The 18,962-nt window shown below is 46.1% G+C and overlaps 2 protein-coding genes across 2 annotated transcripts; one reads left to right on the top strand and one right to left on the bottom strand.

Moving 5' to 3' along the window:
- Positions 1 to 11,314: 11,314 nt before the first annotated feature.
- On the top strand, positions 11,315 to 11,779 carry LOC103648950 (uncharacterized; the record flags this gene model as incomplete). The annotated part of the gene is made up of 1 exon (XM_008673319.2): positions 11,315 to 11,779. A coding segment is annotated over exon 1 (465 nt), but the record flags the coding sequence as incomplete, so codon positions are not given.
- On the bottom strand, positions 11,780 to 14,349 carry LOC109944556 (protein N-lysine methyltransferase METTL21A-like). Its single transcript, XM_020549329.1, has 2 exons — positions 13,717 to 14,349; positions 11,780 to 12,070 (listed from the first exon to the last, which is right to left on the bottom strand). The coding sequence occupies exons 1-2, from the start codon at positions 13,993 to 13,995 to the stop codon at positions 11,780 to 11,782; spliced, it is 570 nt and encodes a 189-aa protein (XP_020404918.1). The 5' UTR covers positions 13,996 to 14,349.
- Between the last annotated feature and the right edge of the window lie 4,613 nt (positions 14,350 to 18,962).

The raw sequence follows: 18,962 nt of genomic DNA on the forward strand, positions 1-18,962 counted from the left end.
CGCGCGTACGGACCCGATCCCGACCCCAGCCGTTCACTTGAAGTGGGGCCCGCCCGTACAAGGGCTGCTTTCTTCCGGCTCCAGGCGAAAGCACAGTGCCGCAGCCGGCGTACGTACGGCACACACGCGTCACTGCTCGCAGAATCACCGACACTACCCTACGTAGCGTCGGCACACGCATCCGGCGACCACAGCGACGTGTTGAAGTATATCTAGTGGTAACGAGATTGAGAGAAACAAATGACAGTTGTAAGTCTATATTGCAGGGGAACATTGGATTATATACAGGCTGCAGGGTACTCCCCCAAGGGGTGCGACCCTTGGGTAGTAACCCATCGGATGAGTTTGATCACATGTGAATGTTTCGCAACACTCCCCCTTGATCAACCCAAATCCCTTTGATCACCTGAAAGTCGTCTTCCAATGTACCATCTCCTCAAAAACCCTGTGGGAAAAAATAAGGAGTACACAATGTCTTTTGGATAATGAGAATAATCCCATTTGAATTCCAAAAGAAAATATGCTTGTAATCATCATGCATAAAAACCTCTGTGGGGAAAAATCAATGATGAAGCATATAACTTAGTTGATATTACCTCATTAAAAACTTTAGATGAGAAAACCTTAACAAGGCAAAACTCATACAAAGAAAAGAGTGTAATATGATGGTACAAAACAGGTCAAAAATCATGGAGAATTACTCCCCCGATCCTTGCAAGCACTTAAGTCTTCTAATACCAATCACCTCAACACTTTTATGAAAACGTTGAGTATGGTAGAGATTTTGTGAATAAATCAGTATTGATTATCACAAGACTTTGTTTGCAAGATGTTTATATCTCCATTTTTCTGAAGTTCATGGCGATAAAACAATTTAGGAGCAATATGTTGCTCCTGATATAACCTGTTTCCATCTGAACAACACAAGCTCAATTATCCTTATAGATAATTGTCGGTGGTTCAATTGAACCATGGTATGACATTGTTCTCCCATGGACCTCTAGTCCAAAGAACAATAATATGTCTATAGTCATCATCTCAAAAACCCCAGTGGGAAAAATAAATGATGAGACATATAACTCAGGCAAATATTTTTTCCAAGATAATCTAGTCAGAAAATCTGAGAAATCAACATATCAGCTGAGTCTCCTTAAAAACCCAGTGGGAAAAATAAGGAGTGCAGTCATACTCTATTGTTGATCTATTTGAACTTTAGGGAGATAAACTCATATCCTAGTTCAAATACAACAATAACTATGTCATAATGTATAATCCTCGAAAACATCTACGGGAAAAATAGATGATACGACATAGACCTTGTGTTGATGTTGTCTCGTTAAAAACTTTGAATGAGAAACCCAAACAAGGGAAAAACTCATGCAAACAAAAGAGTACAACATGATGTATAAACAAGTTCTTCTGATCAAGAGGAAACTCCCCCTGATCTTTACAAATTACTAAGTCATCCCACGACCTGCTCTCAAACACATTTAAAATATGAAGTAAGGTAGAGACTTAGTTTGTAACTTGTTTTTTCATCTAAACAACACAAAGTAATATTATCTTTATAGATAATAAGGTCAGTGATATAAAAATCATGACCACCACATACCCTCTGTATGTAGTATATCATTCTGTACAATCCCACGAAGTGTACTATAGAATGATTAGTGTAAGTGACCATTAATCTCTGTTGATCAACATTTATCAAACAGTAGGTCCAACTTACCAGAAGTATGTCATTGATCTTGTACCTGGGGATCTTCTATAGATATCCAAGATCAATATATCCAAAAATAAGGAGAGCATGAGTACATCTGGAGATCATAACTCGATCTCATGTGCTGTTAGCTAGCAAATCATTGCAAAGCAATATCCGGCCGGATGCTCTTGCAAGATACAATAGCACATCTCATGATCGGAAAGAATCAAATAACAATGATTCTTTCATATTGAATTTCTTCAATATATGTTGGATATAGACAACTTTGTATCTAAGATACGCAAGGTAGTTTACTTTGAATTGAAATCTCTTACAATTCATATCCTCTATCTTGAACTCCGTCGATAAGTAATGTATGTTTAAAATATGCTGCACATATTTACACTGAACATACCATAATTTGTGTATCCTTTCAGAAAGAAGGATTCACTAGGTCGAATGTACCATATTTGACCTGGATGCTCTAAGTCACAAAGACTTTCCAAGCATTGCAAACTTGTGATTGGTTATTATGTATTTGGAATCCTTCAAGACTCCATAAATACCATAATTCAGTGACCACATATGCATATGTTGTCACTACATCTATCAACTGCAAAGATAGATGATTTACTGCCCTTTGTATTGTATCGGAATTTTACTACTCACAGTAGAAGAGAATTTATAGCATTAAAATAATGCTTGGGTTTGCGTATAAACTCAGTTGCTACTAGCCATGCTTTCTCACCACCTCATTGTTTCCAAGTCCATGAAAACAAACATGTATCCACAGTAAGATACCTTGAAGTGGAAATAATTCAACACTTCTTTCCGATGAGCAAGGCTATCTCTGCAACATTGTATCACTCAACAAGATCCAATTTGAGCATACTCGTGCTCTGCTATGGCCATAGTCTTTTGGATCACTTGGAGTGCATATACAATTGCTGAGATGTATGTGTCGACACTTGTAGCTTTTAAATAACACAATTCTCCAGTTGACATAAAGTCATTTTTATGTACCCTTATGATTCCTCGTGAAATCCCAAAACGAGAATCAAGGGCTTCCGATAACCTAGCCTCATCAGTGCGCACTGAGCTAGGTTGTGAATGTCTTCCATTCACAGGATAATCAATATCCTTTAGGTGTCCACCAACACCATGTTGGTTACCAACGAATAGATGGTCTACATTTACTATCTCAGAAGGTCTAGCCTTCATTAGCTTGCAAGCATCTTAATCCTAGGATTTGTGACCATACTTCTCCCCCTCTTATTTACAACATTATTGTAATAGGGAGTTGAGTGGTGTTCCATTTAACCACTCTTTCTGGCACTTCCCCGTAGGATTAATTTTAGTGACACCTCATAGTAAATGCACATGGTAGTCAATTTGCAATTTCTTGCAAATCATTCGAACCTAAAGGTTCAGTTTTAGTACGTGATCCTGAGCCTGAATGCTTACTGCATTCATTATAATTTCCTGGCATTCATTTTGGTACTCGAAATCTCCCCCTAATGCCTGGAAAAGCTCATGATTCAAGCAAGCGTACGAGCCATAAATAGATTCTCAAGAAGAGATTCTAAAACTTAATGATCGACGGAGAATAAATTCTCACATAGATCCCCAGCTTTCTGTGTGCCCATACATGTACGCTGCGGTGGTGAGATTGGGAACATCCCAATGTATGCATGGGAAATCTTTCATGGATTCCCACGTACTAAAACCATAGGGGAACTTGTACATGCAGTACATGCAGTTCATCACAAGTCAGGAGCGTGTAAAACTTCCTGACTCCAACCATAACTAGTTGGAAATGACAATTCATTACTGATGGTCATTAATGATCTGAAATATTCGAATCTATCACAGATTCATCATATCCCTTATGGATATCATGCTGAATACCAAGACAAACAATCATCATTGTAAGCATATTTGGTAAATTCAGTAGTGTGGAGGCTAATGTGCTCAAGCTTGAGACATTATTACTTAATGGTCATGTGTTGTCCGAAGGACACACTTGAGGTCATCATATAGATGCACCAAAGAACCATATAAAGCCTTCAATGTCCATACCATCTTTGTATTGGACCACACTCGTTCTTTTGAAGCAATTCAAAGAACTTAACCAATTCAGATCAGATTTTAAGATAAGAGAGACTTAAAATCTCATTTCCGATGATACTCATCAAGTATTCATCTTATGGAAAAAATGACCAATAGAATTGTTCATAACTTTTCATTTCATCCCAACAATGGGATGACCAATTCAATCTTACCCAACATGGTAAGTATCATCACTTGAAAAGTTATAACATATGCAACACTTTGTATGGGAGGATGTATGTAGAATACAATCCATAAGAAATGTTTCCGAGAAACACATGCAATATCCATCACTATCACTTTGTGTTTCCACATGATAGAAATTATATGGATATCTCTATAATATGGTAAGATAACAATTAGGATATATCAACACATCCTTGATACTTCCAATACCAAAGGGGGTATGATAATAACATATCATGATATCGCTTGAAGCGATAGTCAAAATATTCTTTCCTCTTTCCAAAGGAATATGAGAATATTTTGTTTCCCCACTTATAGAGTTTGTGGCTCAATTCTCCACATTGCATGTTTCTTCCTCAATTGGAAGAATCCCTGTACAAATTTGCACAACTCAAATCAATGAGTCTTCAACTCCCTTGAGGAGTTTGTTCAACTCTAATCGATGAGTTTGTTCAACTCAAATCACATGAGTGATCAACTCCAATCGATGAGTTTGTTTAACTCAAATTCATATGAGTTTTTACACTCAAATCACATGAGTGTGTTCAACTCACATCGCATGAGTTGAACCTATCACAACATCAATTATGAGATTATACCAAATCTCATGCATCATGCAAAAGCAAATCATCTAACAAAGTGGTCTTCTCTTAGGAAGAGAAGTGTTGTTACATGATTATTCCAAATCACGATTTACACAACTAACCATTGTTATCATGTCAGATGGAAGATTGAAGTACACTTCATATCTTAGCTTTGATGAGTAGTATGCATATTTTGGGATTTCATATACAAGATTAGATGCCTGGGCATACAACACTATATCACATATAGTGTAATGACAAAAGAGTTTGTCATACTCATTGCCCTTCTCTTTTTAATGTGCTTATATATTTGCTTTCAAGCAAAATATATGAATACAAAGTGTTAGTCTACAACATAATGTAGACACATACTCATAAGTCCATAAGTCTTATGATTTTCTTTGCTATTCATTTTGCGCTTGCACATCAAGGCGCAAAAGCACATAAGTTCTTTTCATAAGAACCATAAGAGAAAGAGAGCATCTCATTTCCTCCAAATTGAAGAGGTGAATTACCATATCATGCAAAAAATGAAATGAACATATCCAATGAACATTGAGGATAATTAAGCCCATTAGGCGAGTTCATCAAACTCTATTAAATAATTATCCTTCAAATGGCTTAACCATTTTCGTTTGTTGTTGTAACTTTGCCGCAAAATATATTATATCTTTATATGTTGGATAATTCCAGGTATCACATAAAGTGTACCAAAGATTTTTGAAAATTGGTGTACACAACGTAGATAATCTCCATGTAATTAAACAATAGAGTAGATCTCCCAGTAGTGGGCAAAACTTTTGCTGCCTGAAAGCATGGTCTCTGGGCTGATATATTCAAGGAACATACCGCAACCAATGCTTAGGACTCCACTACCCTGTGCTTGACCAAAATTTCAAAAATAAAATGGAAATCACCATAAAGGTGAATAACCAACATCACATCTCCAACATATCTACTTGGAAGAACACATAGGTAATCATCATAACCATATGATGTAGACCTCTTACTGATGGGCAAATAACATTTTGCTGTCTAAAAGCTTGGTCTCAGGGCAAATAAATTCCAAGAATTTATTGCAGCCAAAGCCTAGATCTCCATCATGTGTTGAAATATTCCAAGTTCAAGATATGTGTCATATTTTGCAAGAATTCATCGTTTAATTAAGTAGAACTTAATTAAAAGAGTTCTTTTAGCAGTCACCATGACTGCAGCGTCCAGCCTGGCTTTATAGCCCGCGACGCCTGCTTGGTCCGTGATCTTTTTGGGTTAGCACGTATAGGTAATCATCTCGAAAGATGTAGACCTTATAGTGATAGGCATTTCAAATGCGGCCTAAAGCACGGTCTCTGGGCTACTAAATTCTATAAAGAATTTAGCGCAGCCAGTGCTTAGGACTCCATCACCCTATGCTTTTCACAAAAAATGCAATCTTATGTTGCATGAGGACCGTTAAGTTTCGACTTAATTAATGTGCTATGTTTTCCATGCTAACATAAAAAAATGCAAAAACAAAAGCAAGTCGAAAATATGTGAATTATAAATGTAAATAAAATATAATTCACTAACAAGTCTGTATTTTTATAATAAAAACAGACAAGTATATACAATTATATAAAACAGTTTGCAGTCTAAATATCGAATTTAGACGCCTAATCATAAGTTAGAACTGAAATGACATATAAAACATAGTTTTATACTTCAATTCAGAACTTAAAATGATAAAATAGGTTTTTTTTTTCTTTTTCTGGTTCATGTGGTGGCCCTGGTGCCATCAGGCCGGGGCGGCCCACGCGTCCAGCCACCAGGCCGGGGCGGCCCACGCGGCCAGCCACCAAGCCGGGGCGGCCCAGGCGCGCCACCAGAGCCGACGGCCCAGACGCTGGCCTAACCAGGCGGCCCACTTGGCTATTATAGTGGTGGGGCTGTTTAGGGTTTGTAACCCTAACCGCCATATGCATAGCCGCCGCCGCCAGGGGCTAATCCGGCCGCCGCCATGGAGTTGGTGCTCCTCTGCCGCCGCCATGCATCGGCCTTTGCCGCGCCCAGCCCCTTGTCGCGCCAAGCGCCAGGACCACCTCGTGGCCAAGCACCGAGCACCGCGCCCAGACCACCACGTGGCCGAGCCGCCGCCGGTCTTCTCCATCCGGCGCCAGGGAGCCAGGCGCCCTCCAGGAAACCAGGCCATGAAGCAACAGGGCCTCTCTGCGCGTCCTCGGGAGCAGTCGCCAGCGCGAGAGATGGCCAAACCGTGCGCTCGCTCGACCAGGGAGCCGCGCCACCTGGAGATGTGTGGCCCGCGCGCCTGGCTTGAGGCCGCCAGGTCTGCGCGCCTCGCCGGGCTGCTGTGCCGCTCCGAGCTACGGCCGTGGCCGATCGTCCGCGCCGAGCGCGTGACCCGGACTGGAAACCGGGCTCGCGACCGTGCAGGGGAGCCGCGCCGAGGGCGCCTCTGCGCCTGCCTTCGCTGGGAAGAGCCGCCGGGCTGCGCCAAGCGCTGCCGAGGAGGCCGCTACGAGCGCCTCGTAGGGCCGCGCCGAGCCCCCAGCCGTCTGTCTCGCGCGAGGCCGCGTCCGTGGTTGACTGGTCGGACGCGCGGCCGACAGGGAGCGCCGCCGGTCCTCCGTGTGCGGCCGACGGGGATTCGAGGGCGGTCGAGCCGCCGCCCGCCACTACCAGGGGCGTTGCAGCCGTGGAGCCGCGCCCGAGGAGGACCGACGTGGTCCGTCGGGGCTCGCTGAGGCCGACCAGCCGAGCACGCACCGCGCCGGGTGGCCAGCAGAGTCCGCGCTGGCTCCTACGCCGAGGAGTCCTCGCCGGAGCCAGGCCGGCTGCGCTCGAGCCGTGGTCGACCTCGTTCGCCCGTGGCCGCCAAGGGTCGGGTTCGCCATCCAAGCCGGAGTCGGGGCTCGCCAGGCCCGTGGCTGCGCGCCGCCAGGGGATCCGACCGTGCTAGGGCGGTTGCCCGCGGCGGGCTCGGCCGGCTGCGCCCACCCGCACTAGGGCTGGGGCTAGCCGTGCTCGCATCGGAGCGTCCCCGAGCCCACACCGGAGTCCGCATCCGTGACTGCCGGTGCTTGCAGCACCGTGGCCGCGATGGCCCTTGTGACGTCCGGCTCTCGTGGTGATGTGAATGGCGACGAATTTGAAGAAGAGCCATAGGCATCGTACCTTTCTATTCTTCTTTCACCAACTGCGAGCAATCACTTCTATTCGTCCGTCCAATAGTGCTTCTGCCATGGCCTTTTCTCGCTCCGCTCGGTGGAGAGCAAACGTGCTGATAACGTGTTGAAGTATATCTAGTGGTAACGAGATTGAGAGAGACAAATGACAGTTGTAAGTCTTTATTGCAGGGGAACATTGGATTATATACAGACTGCAAGGGTACTCCCCAAGGGGTGCGACCCTTGGATAGTAACCCATCTGATGAGTTTGATCACATGTGAATGTAGAACGGAAGGACGGAGGAAGCATGGCCACGTCAGCAGCGGAGAGAAAGAGGCGGCAATGCTGCGGTTTTCGTACATCGGCTCGTCTCGTCCATTCAGGGAACGTCCATGCATGCGTTTGGGCGCATTGTTGAAATTCAATCGAACTAGTACTGTTGTGGAGGATTTACAACGTATATAACAATGTTTATATAGTGAAGTTTGAAACAGAGAACAAGAGAGACAGCCTAATCACGATCAGCGATTTTCAATTCAAACCCGTTGGCCCATCTAAAGCGGCGATGAAGAGTATCAGGTAGATCCTTAGGCGTTTGGCCATAGATAGAATCATATTTAATCCTCTACCTTTTGGTTCCGTCATCAGTTTTTCCTAGTTTTTTTTAAGGATTGTTACTTCTGTACCACTGTCTGCGTTGTTTGGCTAGTAATGCAAATATGAATCGAGTATGAGATATAGGGGTTATTTGGTTTACTGTCTAAAGCATCACAATGTGTCTAACTTTTATACCTAAGCTACCGTCACATCAGACTAGATCGGATGGCCTTCCACATGTGCTAGTAGCTTTCTCCACTACACACCATAGGTCTGGTGTGCCAACAATGTACACCAAACCGGTCTGGTGCCTACCACGTAACATGTCCATTTGAGCTAGCTGTTGCCTGTCATTGGACCTCTAGCATCCAGTGCACCACACCAGGTCCAGTGTGCCAACAGTGCTCCGGTGCACCAGGTCCAGTGTGCCAACAGTGCTCCGGTCTTTAGCCTAGTATTCATACTGTTCACATTGGACATCTAGCATCCAGTGCACTGCACCAGGTCCATTGTGCCAACAGTGCTCCGGTCTTTAACCTAGTATTCATACCGTTCACAGGTCTGGTGCACCACCCAAAGTTCTCTTTTGTGGGGAACATAGATTGGCTGTCGCTAAGAGATGGTGAATAGGTGAATAATAATTAACACCAAAAGCTAGAACTTTCTTATTCTACTCGAAGTATGGATCATAGTGGATGATGATCGGATTGAGTAGATCGCAACATAGTAGTAGTCCTATACCAAGATGAGAGCAGAAGTGCAAAGAGTAAAGCAAACAGAAACAGAATAGAGAGACAAAGACGTAGAGTTTTATCCCTTAGTTCGACCAAGCCTGAAATACTTGCCTACATCCACATTGGAGTTAGCCAACCTGGCTTATAGTCTATTTCAACTCTTTTCTCCGTTTGCTCAAGTTTATCACCAGGTGACAAATCGAGACTTCTCCTTATATCTGTCAGTGTTGCAGTACAACAGAACAACGACTATCACAGGCCACACCTAATCATGTCCCCAACGGAGTCGCAAAAAAATGTGTTGGCTCCGATTCGGGACCAAACACTTAGGGTTGTATCACCTGGTAGTGCTCCCTGCGACGACATGGACGGTCCATGGCACGGGACCTAACAGTCTGCGACCCTACAGCAGGAGCGGGTCTCCTCTGCTTGCCAACCGGACGGTCCGCACATGCATAGAGGGTTGAAGAACCCTAAATCTCGCTTCATGTGAGGGACCCGTCAGGGACGAGAGGTACAGGGGTACCCCGAGATCGGCTGGCCACGTGGGATAAACTCCGCGTATTTAGATGGATAAACACATACGAAAAAAGATATCTTGCCTGATCTGATCTAACGAGGGACTGTCTGGACCAAATAGTCGAACCGTTCAGCCAGCCTTCCCAAGTGCCACACATGTTGCTCAACACCAAACATCCCCTAAATACATATGGACATTTTTGACGACCAGCAAGGATGGACGGATCATTTGCTTGCTTGGGAAGAATCAAGACTCCAATTAAGTCCAGGGTGCACGTACACAAGTGGGCGCATGCAATGCAACGACCTCTAGCTCCGTTCCTTGTGCATCAGGAAATTCGGTCCACATCCGCTGGTCCGTCCGGTTCGGGTTCAGAGAGAGCACACGGGCTTCACAAAAATGAAGAAAACATGGGCATGGTCACTGGGGTCGTCGTCCACGTCCACCCATGCACATCCATCCTGTTGCCTTGCCTCTGGCAGCAAGCGAACAAGCCGCAGCGGAATGGCGGCGTCCCAACTAAACTTGAGAACAGAGTCAGCTTCTTGGACGGACACAATCACTATCGGTTATCTCTGATTATTCGATGAGCGCTAGAACTGAAGAAATTATTCGCAGGCCAACTTGCTGTCGAAGCTGCTCAGGCAGATGGCGAGGACCAGGAAGGCTGACACAGCGGGTATGCACTCCTCATCTCATCGTCAGCGTCACTCAATGCCTGGCCCCAGCTAACAATGCCATTCCCTTGGCATGGCTGTGACAACGAGGCACTGCTGAATGAGTAGAATCTCTGGCTTGTTTTCCCTGCCACTGTAGGACTAGCTGCATTATGTGGTGTGCTGCTGGCTGAGTATCGTATATAACAAATTTTGTGCAAAGAAAATTTGACCTCAAGTCCAATGCAAAAGGCAAGAACATGTCAGATTAAAACACTGTAAGTTCTAAACAAAAAAAAAGATGAAGCTTATGAAGCTAGCTATGATACTGTAAGTTCTAAACATGTATTTCCGCCTCCCTTTTTCTATGGAACGCTGAGCCTGATACTGTGCACAACTTACAAAGCATGGTGAACACACACAGAGGCCATTCGATAACAGCACAGCAATTGAATGGTTTATATAACTGTGCATATAGTTTTCAAAGAAACTAAAAATAACAGCATACTCGAATACTGGACAATGGTTTCCAATTTTGTGATGACCCTTAGTTGAAGTGTTCTTGTTGGAAGCCAAAAAAGGCCGCGCGGACGGTCCGGCCCTGAGGCCGGACGGTCCGCGGTCCAGACTGTCCGCGGTGGTGGCGCAGACGGTCCGCGCGTGCACAGAGTCAGTTAGGGTTCCTAGTTTCTGGCACAGACGGTCCGCGCGTGCACAGAGTCAGTTAGGGTTCCTAGTTTCTCGCGGCATTTGTTACCTAAAACCGTGGGATTGACTCGAAAATCAGTTCGAAGCGGATCCAGACCTCCCCTTTATCTCTACTAACTATTAAGAAGGCAGTGTAGACTGCCCCCGCCCACTACCGCACGCCCGCAGCGCACACTCCGTGAATCCCGCCGCGAAACGCCCGCCTCCCTATGCCACGAATCCCGCCGCTACCGCCCGCCCGCCCACGAGAACCGCCCGCCTCCCACCCGCAGCCCGCCCACACGCACACTTGCCCGCCGCACAGTTTCGTCTCCCTCCTCTCCGACCCTGACCACCGGCGCACAACGCGCGCCATGGAGCCGGACGCGGATGAGGACTACATGGGCGACCTCTCCCGCTTCCTCCCACCGAGTCCGTCCTCCTCCCCACCGAAGAATCTCGGGCGCCGGAAGCAGCCATCCACGCAGGCGCAGGCGCAGCCGAGGGCAAAGCGCGGGAAGGGGGTGTCGTGGCAGGAGCGGCGGCGGCAGGAGCGCGAGCGGAAGCAGCGGGAGGAGGACGCACGCACGATGGCCGGGCTCGCGGAAGCTATCCCTGAGAGCAACGTAGGGTTCAGGATGTTGAAGCAGATGGGGTACGATCCCGACTCCCGCGCCGACGCCGGCGCCGAACCGGTCAGCATCGAGATCCGCCGCTCGCGGGCGGGGCTCGGGGCGGAGGAGCCTGTGTTGGCTCTGACGCCGGCGCTGGCGCCGGTGGAGAAGCCCCGGGAGGTGTCGGAGCGGGAGCGTAGGCAGCAGGAGGAGATGGCAGCAGAGCTAAGGGAAGACAGCCGAAACGGTCTCCCAGAACACTTGGTGCGCCTCGGGCGACCGGATCTGGTAGCCGAGCAGCACCACGCCGCGCTCGGCGTCGGCGAGCGCATCCATGGCCGCGATGAGGTGCGGCACGGACTTCTGCACGTAGACCACGTCTGCGGTGACGACGAGATCGAAGCGGCACGGGGTGGCTAGCGTGGCGAGATGCGCGAGGCAGTTCCAGTGGAGCTGGGCGAGGCGAGGCGTGCGGGAGAGGTGGACTCGGTTGCGCCGCAGGTTGCGACGGATTCCCTGCAAGGGTAAAGCTAGATATACTTTTTACCCTGCACTTTTATCATTTGTCTCCTTAATTTATTTGATTAAGGCGATTCTTCATTTTTTTGTATGCTTCTATGAGCAGAATATCATCCATGGAAGTGACAAAAGAATTTGATCCACAAAATCTCTTGGAGCTGTTCTCCATCTTTGCTATCAATTTGAGTAGTCCAACCAAGGATGTTCAGATTTTAACATTGAGGATTCTATCATATTTTGTGAAGATGGATCAACGTCTAATAACGGATGAGGAGCGACCACACAAGAGGCAGAGAACAGAAGTTTCTGGAGAGGAAGCTGTTGCTAAATACGCTAATGTATGTCTTGTGAACTAATACTTTTATTTGCTATTTTCCTGGCATGCCTCTAATGTTTCATTGAAATCAGGTTGTGGATATTCTTTTGATTATTGAGTCAATGCCAATTTCAGTATCTACTAGCCGTAAAATTTCTATCTTCATTTCTCGGATACAAATGAGTTTATCTTCCAAGATGGTTCATGATGATTACATACCTCCTCTCTTACATGGTATTATTGGCATATTGTACAATATATTTAGTGATCTATGGCCACAAACACTGGATTGCCTTGCTGTTCTCATTAGAAAACACAAGGAGCTTGTTTGGGGTCAGTTTGTTCTGTTCATTGCAACTCACCAATCAAAAGGACTGACTGTGAAAAATCAGGAGAAGCTGGAAGCTGCAACCCAACCACAGTGTACGTATCTTCATTCTCAGTCAGACAATCCAGAGTTTGTACTAACTGGTAACCGTTTATCTAATGTGTTTTTGTCATTGTTCTTCTAGAAACCCACATATTAAACAATCCGGAGCCTCTAATAACCGTTTGCATGTGTCTTCATCCTCTACATGCACACATTTGTGCTTTGAATTGCTCTTTTCATGTCCTTTGCTGCTGTCTGGTCATATTCCTAATTCTGCTTAGAAGTTCTTGACACTTTATGGGTATTTTGTATCATATTTCAAATGGTGCATTTGCAGGCTGTGTGGATGTAATATTATTGCCAAACTATTGCCAGAAAATTTGTCAGATAAGCTATGGCTCTGATGGCAAAGTTCTGATGTAATATGCATTTAGTTACAGCTGATGGTACATTTGAGGATACTGAAGTAGTGAAGTCTAATCTTACCTTCTGAATTATCTACCTGTGCTGACTTTCTAACTTAGTGTTTTTCATCCTTTTACATTAAGAACAAATGAACAATAGTTTTGGGGTGAATAGAGAAACCCTGATTCATAAATGAACTGCAGTATTACAATAGTACATATAGTCTACGCCTAATGGGCTGGGCTCTAGGCCCATAACACACACAAGCAGCAAATAGTTCCTTCTGTTCAACTCGGTTTACATATTGAAAAATTAATTTGTTGGTTTTCACATATTTGTGATTTACTTGTAATTGGTCTACATAAATGCTTTTTGTAAAATGCTTAGTAGTAATTTTGGAAAGCAACCGATTTGAAGCAGAAAGAGTTGATGATGTATCCTCATAATATTCTGATAATATCGAGTATTCTTGTATCCATCCTCCTTTGGCTCTGTTTTTTCTTTTGTACTGTTGTTTCTTACTCCATGTTTGGTATTGCAGCTATTTTTGACTGCTTCAACGGGGGCGATGTCGGTGAGGCCGAGGCGGGAGAGGCCAAGTCCTGCCGGGCCGCACCCGGACCCGAGCTCCACGGCCCGAGTTCCCGGGAAGCGGGGCACGTCGGCAAAGGGGAGGGCCGGGTCGCGGATGCAGCGCTCGACGAACTTGACGAGGACCAGGGACGAGGGCCACACAGAGGTGCCCACCTCGAAGGAGTCGTTGTCCTGCTTGAACATCAGCACCACGCCGCCGACCGGAAGCTCCACCACCGGAGACGCTGTGAACCGCATCTCCGCAGGCGGCCCGTGAAGACACTGAAGCGAAGCGACCAGAAAAGACAACCAACTGCAAACCCCAGGTACACCTGCACAGGAAGTACAGAACCCACCCCCATGGCTAGCATATAACGAGTAGGATTCTTTATTCCTTATTGATCCTTTGGCCGACCACCAACCATAATTATCAGAAACAATTACATGACAAATTGCTTCATGATATGACGAACACAACCTTTTTATTTTAAAAGAAGAAAAGAGTACTGGCAAATGTTTAAAATATATCCAAAAACACGAACTGATGGGCGATGAAAAGAGGAAACAATGGGCGATGACAACACCGCAGCTGCTTTTCCTCTAAACCCCGAGTTAGGTAAGACGAGAGAGAGAGTCGAACACCCGGCGGGTGCTCTAAAACAAGATAAGTTTGTTTTTGGAGATGCATGCCTGATTACATATTGCCAACTACCTTAGCTAAGGTTCCTAACTGTATGCCATTGTTGAGAAAAATATCTCTGAAGGGAAATTATCAGCTTTCTGATAATGGTTTGGTCACAATCATCTCGACTGCACCTTCTTTATGTTCCATAAATCTGTGTGAGTGTTCTCTTCTCACTTAATCTGGAATTAATATTCTTGCAAACAAGTTACATTCAGTTCTTAGATAACTGTATATAGATGATTGCACAAACGTGGATGCTATGGCAATTCTTCCTGCTCCACAGAAGATTAATCATCTAGAGGTTTTGGCAATGTCTGGAATACAATCTGTGTGTGACAAGTTTGTGAAGGGGCTCATTCCTGTGCATGGTTCAAATCTGAAGGAGTTAGCATTTGCTGGTTGCTTGTAAGTCTTTGCATATTCCTACTTTAGGAAATAGTTTTCTTTTGGAAGTATTAGTACCATAGTTATATTACTATTATGCCAGTATTCAGAAGCAACATGGAACTGTATATCTGTCTTGCTATCTAATGTAGGGAACTTACCTCAACTTCCATCAAGACTGTTGGGGAATATTGTCAAGAATTAACTTCATTGGATCTCCGCAACTTGAATAGGCTGTGTGACCCAGCACTGTGGCATCTTCGTGGTTGTAGGCTACTAAGGAAACTAAGGCTTCAAAGAAACGCATTCAGGTATTGCCCCACTTCCCCTGATTTTTGTTGACTGATCCAAATTTGAAGTGCTTCATTACTAAGCAGAATTAAGTGTTGTGCAAACATTCATGTCCTTTTATGTCAATTTTTAATGTGTATCATTGCATATTATTGTTTTCCAAACTCAGATGCATAATGATTATTATGCTTGTATTTTTAGCTTCTTTCTGGCATTCTAATCATTTGTCAATGCTAACTCAATTGCCTTTTCTATTATGTTTGTGCATTGTACAAGTGCTGATTTTTTTCTCACTGATCGTAATGAGGGCCTGATAGTAATGTCATGACCCACAACTTAATCACTTATAGAACTAGAGGATTTAGTTGCGAATCCGGACAAGGTCGGTTAAGTAGATGTTGGCCGCTGCCGAACTTCTCGAGCACGGGGATGCAGTCAAGCAGGTGGTCGATGTCCCTAGCGTGGATGATGGTAGCGTAGAGTCCAATCTCCTAGAGGCAGGGGAACATGGCAGCGTAGCCCCGCGGGAGCGTGGCGGTGTCTGGGAAGCGCCAGAAGCCGAGGTAGAGGGTGCAGAGGGAGGCAAGGTGGAGGACGTTGATGAGGCAATTGACTCCGTAGCAACGCACGAGCATACACCTAGTATAGATGAAGGGCAACGGCCGATTAAACCCCCAACAATCGACCAAATCAAGTCTATTTCTCGTTTTTACCTTATGCATTAGGAGTAGTTCTAGTCTAGTTCTAGTTTAGCCTCCCAATCCCCAAATTCTTCGCTTCTCTTCGGCTCTACGTCGATTAGAGGAGTTTAGGTCGGTCTGCCCGAGCCTAGACAACTCCTAGGATCTCTCCTCCCCGACGGGGTCCCTCCCGGGAGCGAGATCCAGGCGCCGCCGGCGACCCTTCGCCGCCCCTGCGCACGCGCGGACCGTCCGGCCCTAGGGCGCGGACCGTCCGACACGTCAGGCAGGGAACCCTAGCCCTGTGCCAGGTTGCGGACCGTCCGCGCTTGTGCAGAGAGCACCGCCACGGTTCTTGTTGAGTGTTTGGCGCCCAAAAAAGGTGTCAACATACTTTTGGCGACTCCGCTGGGGACTAGGTGTCTAGATCTGCTAAAAATTGGCCCATAAATGGCCGGTTCTAAGGATCAAACCAAGATCTCCACTACCAACATCATCAAGCCGACCATGGAGGCGCTCCTGGCTGATGACCAAAGGCCCTTTGAAGACCTCATAATGCGCGATGAGAAGGAGGTGATGCGGCAATGGAACGAACAACGCGACAAGGAAGAGACGGAACTGTTGCATAAACTCTCCGAACGGCGCAAGGAGGCGGCGGACAAGTACTTGTCACACTTCACGGTGGATCGCCACCAGAAGATCGTCCGTCAAGGGGAGATCGATATGGAATCTCTCCTATCTCCACTTTAGGGTCCCGCTATAAGTGCTCTAGATCTATCTCTTACGACTTTCATGGATCAACGAGGAGATCAATTAAAACAATATGTAGATGAATCTATTAAAATGCATCTACGTGCATACGAGAAATCAGCTGCTCCTAGCTTTCCATCGCGAGAGTCTAATACTAAGCCACCCGCGTCAAACACATCGGCTATAAACGGGTTGCCCTTGACCCAGCCATCATATGGTATGCCGATACACTCTTTCGTGTCACCATCACAGCCGCAACCACTAGGCACGTGGCAGGTACTAGACGTGGTCGGACCGTCCGAGCATCATCTCAGACAGTCCGGTTATATCGCGGACCGTCCGACGTATTTCGTCGGACCGTCCGACCCGATACAGGCCTGCACACAAAACGCTCAGGTCGCACCGTACATGGCCGGACCATCAGGGTACAACCCCGAACAATTCGCCCCCATCACGGACCGTCCGGTGCATCACGCCGGACCGTCCGGATATGTTGCGGACCGTCCGCCATCTTACGTCGGACCGTCTGGATATGGCATGAACCGGCCGACGTATTACGCCGGACCATCCGACTCTACACGAGTCCACGTGCAGACTGCCCAAGTCGCGCCATATATGATCGATCCATCCGAGTACAGCCCTGGACCATTCGACCCGATTGCGGACCGTCCAGTTCTTTACGACAGGCGGTCTAGGTACGAGACTACCCAGGTAGCACCATATACGGCTTGACAATCCAGATATACCTTCGGACCATTTGGCCAGGTCGCGGACCATCTGGCCTCTTACGTCGGACCGTCTGGATAAGCGTACGCAAAGCCGAGAGCTGCGCAATACGCACAGTTTCCACATTCATCGCAGCAACATTATGGTGCCCCACCAGCAACACATTATAATCATGCCATACCACCTCATGGACATAGGGCTGAATACTGTTCGGCCACACAAGAGCCTGAGAAGTATAGGGCAGGAGCTGGTGACATTAATAGGACACCTAGCACACACCTCAAACATCCCTGGGGGGAAAGCCAACAGAGTGATGTCAGGCAACCTGAGATTTCCACCCACAAACTCAATGGATGGTCGCTAGACATGGCGGAGATGATCAGAGACGAGGTAGCCAGGATGTTCAGGGACAAACTCGGTGTTAGTGTGTCAGGTACAGGGCAATCGTATCGGAAGCCTTATAGCCACCGATTCGACACCGTGTCATATCCATAGGGAACTAGAATACCAGACTTCTCTACGTTTTCTGGTGAAGGTGGGAAAAGCACACATGAATATATTATCCAATTCATAGCACACTTAGGAGAATTGGCTGATGGGGAAGCTTATCGCGTTCGTTTATTCTTGTTGTCCCTTACTGATACTGCATTCGCATGGTATGCAGCCTTGCCACCAATCTCTATTAACTCTTGGGAAGAATTAGAGCGGAAATTTCATGAACACTTCTTCTCAGGAGAACATGAATTAGAATTGGCTGACTTAGCCTCAGTCCGACAGGGGCCTGAAGAATCGGTTAATGACTATATCCGGAGGTTCCGGGACACTAGAAACCGATGCTTTCAGATCCATGTCGCAGAAAAACAACTAACAAGGCTGGCTTTCAATGGGTTGCGACCCTACTTAAAAGAAAAATTAGATGGCACCCAATTCTTTTCGCTAGTGCACTTGCACCAGCGGGCTATGACCTGTGAAAGCCGAAGTAAGGAAACATCAAAATCGGCTAGCCATAAGATGCATCTAGTGGGATACAATAATTCAGACGATGAATCCACGGATGTATACACCGCCGAACTGGTTTGGCCAGGACAGGCTAAACCTTCCGCATGTTCTACTTTACAGTCGATTCGAAAGAATCGACAAGAAGAAGTTAAGTTTACTTTTAATGTTGCCAAATGCGATAAAATATTTGACGAGTTACTAAAAAATGACAACATTAAATTAACTCATACTATTCCACCTCCTGATGAATTAAAAAGGCATGCTTATTGTAAGTGGCATAATTCTTTTTCTCATGCCACCAATGATTGTAATGTTTTTCATTGACAGATACAATCGGCCATAAATGAAGGCCGATTGGCTTTTTAGGAGATGCAAGTAGACACACAACCTTTTCCTGTTAATACAATAGAACTCACATGCAAAAAGGTCTTGGTTCGGCCTGAAATGGCCGATAAAGGCAAAGGCAAGGGCATCATCATTGGTGATCCTCGCATGTCAATCATATCACAAAAGGAGATTGCTCGAAAAGCTTCGGACAAGAAGGCTAAAAAGTCTGAAGACGCCGGGGGGCAAGCACAATTAATGAGCCAAACACATCAGCCTGGCCCGAGCATCGTAGATGGTCCGGCACCTGCGTGCGGACGGTCCGGTGCTCAGACAAACGGTCCGGCTAACTCAGCCGGACAGTCCACCTATGACCAAAGGCGTCA

The sequence above is a fragment of the Zea mays genome, chromosome 2 (genome assembly GCF_902167145.1).
Source record: "Zea mays cultivar B73 chromosome 2, Zm-B73-REFERENCE-NAM-5.0, whole genome shotgun sequence".
Lineage (NCBI taxonomy): Eukaryota > Viridiplantae > Streptophyta > Magnoliopsida > Poales > Poaceae > Zea > Zea mays.

Excerpts from the sequence above, each read along its gene's own strand:
- LOC109944556 (XM_020549329.1), bottom strand. The coding sequence starts at position 13,995 with ATGCGGTTCACAGCGTCTCCGGTGGTGGAGCTTCCGGTCGGCGGCGTG. Across the intron at positions 12,071-13,716 it reads ACATCGCCCCCGTTGAAGCA|GGAATCCGTCGCAACCTGCG; the intron begins GTCAAAAATAGC and ends TTACCCTTGCAG.